General features: G+C 38.7%; 1 protein-coding gene across 1 annotated transcript in view; it reads left to right on the top strand.

Annotated features, from left to right (window-relative positions):
• The window catches only part of dnajc8 (DnaJ (Hsp40) homolog, subfamily C, member 8), a 30,340-nt gene extending 21,389 nt beyond the window's left edge, over positions 1–8,951 (top strand). The window contains exon 9 of the mRNA XM_028819355.2: positions 7,286–8,951. Coding sequence (XP_028675188.1) covers positions 7,286–7,405 — 120 coding nt within the window. The 3' untranslated portion in view covers positions 7,406–8,951. The remainder of the gene's footprint in view (positions 1–7,285) is intronic.
• The last annotated feature ends 844 nt before the right edge of the window (positions 8,952–9,795 follow it).

Raw genomic sequence — 9,795 nt, 5'->3', positions numbered from 1 at the left:
TCCTACTCCATAAATTGAAGCAATACTTTATTAAACATTTACTAAATGGCGAAAGTGTTTAATTTTAATTTTTGTGACAATTCCAGCACCACATGTATATGTTTATTGACCATAACAATGTGTAGTAAATTAATTATAATAAACGAGAAAGTTATAAAACGCTATTAAAACTGAAGATATGTAAATGACATTGTAGTACTGAGGAAGAACACTACGGCAGTTTTAAAGTAATGTAAAAATATGTCCAAAGTAAAAAGAAAAAAAAGTCCATTAAAAGCCAGGATCTTACATGCTGATAGATATGATGACAATAGCAGATTCTTTTACATTTGTACATTGACATTTTCAAAAAGTACTGAACTTTTTGATTTTTCGCTCCATCTGCTGACTAGCCATGTCTGTATGGTCTTTTCTGCATGAATTTACTCATTGCTGTATTTCTGATGCCTACGTTGCTTATTGTATTCTCTAGATTTGTTTGCATTTTAATAACAAGAAACTTTTATAAAAGTAATTGCTTTAGCTTGCTTGCCTCTGAGATAGTCATTGGTCAAAAGAAACGTCATTGATCCATCTTGCCTCTTGCCCACTTAAATTGTGATTTTTGGTGTCTGGTAATACAGTGATCCCTCCTCGATTACGGGGTTTGCATTCCAGAACCCCCCACGAAAGGTGAAAATCCACAAAGTAAAAACCATATGTTTTTATATGGTTATTTTTATATATTTTAAGCCCTTATAAACTCTACCACACTCTTATAAACATTTCCGCACAGTTATACAGCATAAACCCTTTGTATTCTCTTAGATATTAGGTAAGATTCATTGAAATTATGTATGTAAACACACTGTTTATATACAGTAAAACTTAAATATTATTTTAAAGATATCGAGCGTCTCAGATATCACATATGTTACAGCCATTACGATAGACAGGCCGTACAATGCAAGAAAAATTGTATACAGTAAAATGTGTGTACAGTGACACTAAACGTACAAACATGTACTAAGTACTGTACGTAGAAAATTAATTATGGTTACTCACCAACAATGACATGACAACTTGTCCGATAGCGATGAGTTTAATTTTACTGCACAACAAAGGAGAGCGTTGCAGCTCTTCTAAAGGAGCCTCTTCAGGCGACTGTGTAGCACCGCCGTTGTTCTTCCGGCAGTCTACAATTCAAATCCCTAAAGCAGATTCCATCCGGACTACTGCCTCATGACGTCCACTTACAACTCGTTTTGTGCCTTGGTTAAAGGACACTGCGACTGTAGATCTTATATTCTTTTCCTCCTTTTTAAATAAAAAGAATCGTGGACTCATTGATGCCGTAATGGCATCCTACAGCAGTGTAGCTGTTCCCTTCCTTCAACATATCCAAAATTTTTACCTTTTCGGCAATCGTTGGCATCTACCGTTGGCGCTTGGGCACGGCCCCTGAAACAGTAGCAGGAGCAGATCGTTTTGGAGCCATAACGAAGGGCTTAACTATGTTCAAAGATAAACACAAAAGAGCACAAAAGTTAACTCTTTACACAGTATAACACGTTGATACTGAATGAGCGAGACCAGACTTCCTGGTTAACGCAGCAGAATCTAATTCGGCGCTCCATCGCTGAGCCAATCAACACACAGGAACTTAACTGCATGCTCTGATTGGGTAGCTTCTCAGCCATCCGCCAATAGCGTTCCTTGTATGAAATCAACTGGGCAAACCAACTGAGGAAGCATGTACCAGAAGTAAAAAGACCCATTGTCCGCAGAAACCCGCGAAGCAGTGAAAAATCTGCATCATATATTTAGATATAATAGATGTAGATGCTTACATATAAAATCCACGAAAGTCTAAGCGCGATATAGCGAGGGATTACTGTATATTAGTCTAGTTCACTAGTGACTATTACAAAATGGGCAAAAAAAAAATGTATGGATATTTAGCATTGGTATTCTGTTTTGTATGTATTTTGTGGTACAGAAAGTTTTAAAATCTTTTTGACTGTGGTACATAAATATGTAGCATACATCACGAGTAGTTAGTTTGGTTTGAAATTTTTCAACATAAACTTTGTCTTTATACTAGAGTAATCCAGAATGTGCTGTGTGGGATTGGCTGACAGAGTTCATTACTACATGTCTTATTAAATTACCAACCAGACATTCATTACATTTGTGGAACATCCTACAAATGAGATAATATTCAGAGCATGTTACCTGCCAGTCCTTCTGTGTCATCTTTTACAGTGCCACACATTAACAGAATGTTAAAGGGACTCCATATAGAATGTACACAGTTTGGCGAAAGGCTCATTTTCACCACATAAATTTTCAGTAGTGTACATTACAATTTTTCAGCCTAGGCTCTGTTTTTTAAATTTGTAAACCATACAGGCAAATTAAAATGTAAATGCAACTTTTCCCGAAGGTGGTAGTATTAACCAGTACTAATAGTATAAATTCACATTATTCATAGTTACTTAATGAATTCTTTTTTTTTAGCCCAATTTATTAAGCATGCTTTTATGCAAACACTGGATTGTTCTGATAGGTGTGTAGTGATTTTAGTATTTCATAATTTTGGTGTATGGTTTTTGCTAAATGTGCATTGTTTAAGGTACCTTGTGATACCCAAACTGTCCATGATATTGCAACACTTTTTATACTGTGATAGAAAGCATCACATAGTAGCATAAAGAGGAAGTTTTGTAACTTACTTGCTTCTCTAAAGTTGGTTTTGTTTACCAAGAATAAAAATCTTTTAACATTTAATTACTAATTAGGAAAACTTTCCATTGATTAACGAATAAACTTTGTCATTTTTAAAGTATTTTTACAGTGAGTATTTGGCATTGTTTAGAAGTTACCAAGGTCTGCTGCTATTCAGAAGATAATCTTAGGCATTTGGATGTTTACAATTAGGTTAAAGAAAAAATGCACTGAAAATTGCAGTGTACAATGGAACCTCGGTTCACGAACGTCTCGGTACATGTACAAATTGGTTTATGACCAAAAAGTTCGCCAAACTTTTGCCTCGGTTTACGACCGCACACTCGGTAAACGGACAAGCCAGTTTCCCCTTTCGGTTTGTACATGTTCAGTCTCCCTGTGCATTTCCTGTGCAGCGAGAGAGAGAGAGAACACACACACACACAGGCAGCGTGAGAGAGAGAGAACCAACGAACACACACACACAGGCAGCGTGAGAGAGAGCGCGCGCACACACACAGGCAGCGCGAGAGAGAGCGCGCACACACACACAGGCAGCGCGAGAGAGAGCGCGCACACACACACAGGCAGCGCGAGAGAGAGCGCGCACACACACACAGGCAGCGCGAGAGAGAGCGCGCACACACACACAGGCAGCGCGAGAGAGAGCGCGCACACACACACAGGCAGCGCGAGAGAGAGCGCGCACACACACACAGGCAGCGCGAGAGAGAGCGCGCACACACACACAGGCAGCGCGAGAGAGAGTGCGCACACACACACACAGGCAGCGCGAGAGAGAGTGCGCACACACACACAGGCAGCGCGAGAGAGAGTGCGCACACACACACAGGCAGCGCGAGAGAGAGTGCGCACACACACAGGCAGCGCGAGAGAGAGTGCGCACACACACACAGGCAGCGCGAGAGAGAGTGCGCACACACACACAGGCAGCGCGAGAGAGAGTGCGCACACACACACAGGCAGCGCGAGAGAGAGTGCGCACACACACACAGGCAGCGCGAGAGAGAGTGCGCACACACACACAGGCAGCGCGAGAGAGAGTGCGCACACACACACAGGCAGCGCGAGAGAGAGTGCGCGCACACACACACAGGCAGCGCGAGAGAGAGTGCGCGCACACACACACAGGCAGCGCGAGAGAGAGTGCGCGCACACACACACAGGCAGCGCGAGAGAGAGTGCGCGCGCACACACAGAGGCAGCGCGAGAGAGTGCGCGCGCACACACAGAGGCAGCGCGAGAGAGTGCGCGCGCACACACAGAGGCAGCGCGAGAGAGTGCGCGCGCACACACAGAGGCAGCGCGAGAGAGTGCGCGCGCACACACAGAGGCAGCGCGAGAGAGTGCGCGCGCACACACAGAGGCAGCGCGAGAGAGTGCGCGCGCACACACACAGAGGCAGCGCGAGAGAGAGTGCGCGCGCACACACACAGAGGCAGCGCGAGAGAGAGTGCGCACGCACACACACAGAGGCAGCGCGAGAGAGAGTGCGCACGCACACACACAGAGGCAGCGCGAGAGAGAGTGCGCACGCACACACACAGAGGCAGCGCGAGAGAGAGTGCGTGCACACACACACACACACACACAGGCAGCGCGCGAGAGAGTGCGCACACACACACACACACACACAGAGGCAGCGCGATGGAGACAGACGCGCGCGCACACAGAGGCAGCACGAGAGAGAGGTGGCAGGACGCTTAAGGTAGGAAGGCAGTTAAAGAATGCACTGGGCTTGATTTTGTTTTCACTTCTGTTTACAGCGAACCGTTCGTAGCGTGCATTGTTGCAATGTTACTTTTCTTGGTGGTTTATTAAATTACAGATTTTTTCAAATGTTCATTTTTTTTTCCCTGTGCTTAAAACTCATTTAAAAAAAAGTGTTTTTAGCCAGCGGTTGGTAGCGCTGTAGCGCGAACTATTGCAGTGTTAGTTTTCTCTGTTGTTCAAGGTTTTCTCAGTGTTATTCAGTGTTTTTACATTTAGTTTACTATTACGCTGTGCATTCTATGGTTTACTTAACTATATTTGTGCTTAAAAACTTAAAAATATATATATTTACATACAGTTCGTATGGTCTGGAACAGATTAATTGTATTTACATACAAACCTATGGAGGAAATTGCTTCAGTTCATGACCAAATTGGTTTACGACCAGAGTTTTGGAACGAATTATGGTCGTGAACTGAGGTTCCACTGTACCTGTATTTATTTGTTGTCCTCACATTTGAAAGGTGTGCTATTAAAGTTTGCTTTTGCAAGAATACATTGGCACATTAAAAGAATTTGCTATGTGACACAATGTTTTTTTCATACATTCAGTTAATATCTGTAGTTAAACATTTTAAGTTTGTAATGCATTAACAACCACAAGTATTTCTTGATGAAATCAATCTAATCAATTAATGGAATTATCTCCAAATTGGATTGCAGTGAAAATACATTTTGCCTTCTGTCGGATCATCTGGTTTATTGCATAATTTTACAATTAATTTTATCAGTTGTTATATTGGAAACTACTGTTGGGAAAACAAAAGGATCCTGAATGAGAAAACACACTGTTTTGATACACACTTATTAAAGAAAGCTGGGTTGTTCTGATTGTCACTTACATTCATTTCGCTTTCAAATTCAGTTATTCCTTTACAGTGCATTGAAAACTATTTGTTGCTAGGGGCACAAATTGCAGGAACAACTCCTCAGTACTTTTTTTCGCTATCTGATCAGGGTTGGGTGATACTGGAAATGTGGCATAGTGCTCATGAACCAGATTCATTCTAGTGAGGCAGAATGCATTCATATCAATCACAAGTGGTTACATTTGTCGCATCTCTCATGACGAATCGAAAACTCCATGTACATAAGCTGCTTGAGCGAGTAGTTGAATCCAGTATACTATTTTATTAAGGATGACAATGTTTCTTCAGTACTGTGAACATCTGCAAGTTATGCTTTAACACTAGAATTACATTAAAAAAATAATTTGTTTTAATGATGTGTTTACATAGATTGTTGTAGACACAAAACACCCATCAAATTATTTCCCCTTACAATTCTGGGTAGCTCACTCCCAGATAATCAATCAAGGCAGGAGCTGGGAGAACTTCTTGCCCGTTCTGTGGTGGTGGGGGGATGGTATAGCAGGCTGCTTGCTGCTTGGGCTTATCGACACATTTAGAAGACAAAAGACGTTGACAGAGAGGTGCGAAGGGATTTAAGGTGGGCCGGATTTAAGAGTTTTTTCGAAGGCTCTGGTAATTCTAGTGTTAATGAAATCAAAAGATTTGGTAATCAAAAAAGAAAAATCTCTGCCTCTTTTGGATAACTGCTTCCATTTTGGCATACCAAGTGGTGATGGGGAATTGATTGGGTAGCATGGGATGAATGAGGCATAAATGAGCACTGGCTATTAAATGTACCCTATTACACATGCACAAATAGAAAGCCAGATTTTTTTTTATATATATCTTATGTATTTTTGGCACCATATTCTTGTTCATACAGTCTGCTGGTAGGAGTGAATGTAGAGTTTGAGTGGAACTGTGTAATATTTTGGAGAGTTAAAGGTGGACTGAGTTTCATATTTTTGAATTTGTCATCTGAAGCCATTTAAATATAAGACGGCCTGGGGGATAGCAAAAAGGTTTTCAATACGTAAAATCAATGGCTCTGCACTTTAGAGCTGATTCATGCTCAACATCTTTGCAAGATGTTTGTGACAAAAATCACTTCTGTAGAGCACACATTCCCCTACATCTACAATTTTATAACTGTAGTTCTGCAGACATAGACGACAAAAAAAATGGAGAACTTTGAAGAGAGATGAGTGACTAAAGTTCAAAGATACAATTGTGTCTGATTTCTTAATGAAAGGTCATAGATGCAGTTAGGTGGCACTTGTTTCAAAGAAATATTAAATCCCTTTGCATTTTATAACACATTTTATAAAGTAAAAAGTGAACAAAAATAGTCAAGAATAATACAAACTTAATTCCTCCTACTCGGGTAGTGGTGAATCAGCATTGTGCACAGCAACAAATGGGGGAATATTGCCATGCTGCTTAGATTTGCTGAAAAGGAGTATAAAATATTTAGTTGTGAAACTCTTGTCTCGGAAGGTGCAGTCCATCCTTAAGTCTTGCAGTCCGGTTCCTGGTACAGTTGCTCTCTGGATTATACCATTTCTTTCTTTGTAAGCTCACAGTTTCTTTGTGCTGGTAAATTCAGATTCTGAAAATGGAAGAGTTGGTGAATACCAAAGATATGGCAGATGGTGCATATTTACTGCTGACATCAGCTTTGGATTGTGACAATTTAAGTAGAAATGTGTTGAATTAGATCTAATAAAGGTGGCTGCAGCATGCAAATAAGCATGCCTTTGAATATCTGTGCCAGTTAAAGAAAATGTCCCATCTTTCACTGTTTTCTTACCACATATTATTTTTTGATTACTGAATTTATTTTTAAATTGCCCTAAGTTTGATTTTGCATTTAATAACTGTTCATTTTTTTAAGAGAGTGCTCATTGGTTATGCTTTTCTCTCCTTCATTTCAGGAAACAAGAGATGGACGTGTAGATAGTTGGCGAACATTTCAAGCAAAAGGAAAAAGCAGCAAAGAGAAGAAAAATCGTTCATTTCTGAAGCCACCAAAAGTAAAAATGGAGCAGCGATAAGTAACATATTGGACATGATGGGATGAGGGAAAAATGGCTCTAGTGCTTTTGCAAAAGACAAACTGTATAGAATAGAATGCACTATTCCCATATAAAATGATACAACTTTGTACAAGAAACAATCGATTGTACTATTAAAACATTGCTCATTTTTGATGTGCTCAACGGATTGAATTTTCTGGAGATTTTTTTATTTTTATTTTTTTTGTTTACTATTTAACTCCATAAGTTGGTTTGAACTAAACTGTTGCTTTTTATCCTGTATTTCTTTTACATGAACAAACTGTATATAGATAAAACTTATAAATTGTAACAAATCATTCGTATAGTCAGTTTCTTCAAAAAGTCACTTGATATTAAACAATGATTTTAAAAGAGTTTTGACTTGGCATTTTAATATCTTATCCCTAATTACTATAAAACATTGAAATGAAATCGGCATACAGTAAAGGATTCTATCTGCTCAGGATATTTAAAGTGTGGCAGTTGTGCAGGCTCAGTCTAGAGGATTGTGTTGCTTTATCAGGCATGAAAACATTTGTGAAAAACGAGTGAGAAATGATAAGAAATTTTGATATTTTTTTATATTCATACAGAACTTATTTTCAAGTGGTGCTTAGTTAAGTATAAACTTATGATCTTACAATATTTTTATATTTGACACACTTTTTTTTTTTTTTACTAAAGGTATGTTAGTTTCATTCAATTACTTTAAATTATATTACAGATAAATTAAAGCAGAATACGTTTTTTCCTTCCCCACTCACCGATTGAGTGAAATAACTGATTTTTTATTTTATTATTCATGGTAATTTAATCAAACTAATCAGGATATACCAACTATAAGTAATACTGTGATGAACAGAAACAAAATAGTTTCTTCTTTTAAGATAGCTATTAAGTAGAACTTGCATTCCACCGTGCATGCTAAACCTAGACCCGCAGTACTACTGTATTTAAAATGTTAAATCTGTCAGGGTATGCCTGCCAGACCACCCCCAAAACTCTCCTCTCCCTTTTGTGAAGTCTGTTAAAATACTTCAATAGATCATTTTTGAAATCTCCAGTAATTAGTTTAAACATACTTTGTTGTGGACAGAAGTATATGCTAAAGAAATGTATTCGTTTTTGATAGCTTATTTTTAGGATTCTGAACTGTTTAAAGCTTTAGACTAGTAATAAATGAATTAAGACCTTAACATGAAGTTACGTTTGTCCTCTTAATCTTGTGTACTAAATGGTGGAACATTCAAATGCCGTGTAATAAAATAACATTTTTAAGGAAAGTTCTGTTTGCATGGAAGCAATTAAGACACATCTTTGAAATATCTGTGCATAAACAAATAACCTGTGGTAGTAAATGATAGTATATTGAATTGGATCAACTGAACCAGAGAAATTACTGGCAACTTGGGAATGTCTTCACCATAGTGGGAAGAATATGCATTGCATTCCAGATACAGTAGGTTTGTGCATTTGTTATGGTAATAATATACATTTTACTTTACTATGGTCATTACATTAAATAAAAATTGTCTTGTGTAAATTGGTTTCTAGTGTTAACTGGTTTTAACATTTTTTTACAATTTTAAATTTGATAGTAAGTTTGTATTGTTCATTCTTTTAGCATTATAACACCACTAATTATTATTCTCTTGCATCCAAACCCAACTTTCAACATTTACTATTATTTCCATTTGGAGCACAGGCAGGTGACGTGACCTGCTCATGGTCACACAGTGTCAGTAGCAGGATTTGAACCCACAACCTCAAGGGGCTGAGGTCTAAAGCTTTAGCCACAACACCACACGGGCTGCTAGATTATGTTGTGATGGTCAGCTTGGTGGTGTTTTATTTACTAAGCTGTTGGTTGGGATGCTGACATGTGAAGGAGAGGTCATTATTAAGTGGCGGTTTATGGCTCAGTCCTGACTGATCAGCCCTTCAGAGATTACTGAATTATAAAGTATAGGAGTAAATCTATGTTACATAGATAATATTCATGAAATCTGACTACTTAATAAAAAGGTCTCCTTTGACAAACTGAAATTCATTTGTGGGGCTTAACAGAGAAGGAAGTGTGTGTTGGTGTTCTTATGAAAGAGGAAGTTAAGGCCTACAGTTGCTTTATTTCCTGTTAATGGATATCATACTGTAAGTGAATTTTACAATATTAACTAAATGTCTGTCTTAATAATAAGTCCTTATGAATTTGATTAATGATAATTAAGTCAAAAGCAGAGGCATCGATTTGTAATTTGCTGTTTTAGATTATACACATCTGCAGTCACTCATGCCAGGCCAGTGTGAATTCACTGTTTAGTTTTTTGGGGAAGAAGCAGAGTACCTGAAAAGTAACAACAGATTCATCCTTGCCGAACTGATAAATG

The sequence above is a fragment of the Erpetoichthys calabaricus genome, chromosome 14 (genome assembly GCF_900747795.2).
Source record: "Erpetoichthys calabaricus chromosome 14, fErpCal1.3, whole genome shotgun sequence".
Classification (NCBI taxonomy): Eukaryota; Metazoa; Chordata; class Cladistia; order Polypteriformes; family Polypteridae; genus Erpetoichthys; species Erpetoichthys calabaricus.
This window is presented reverse-complemented; position numbering and strand designations above follow the sequence as displayed.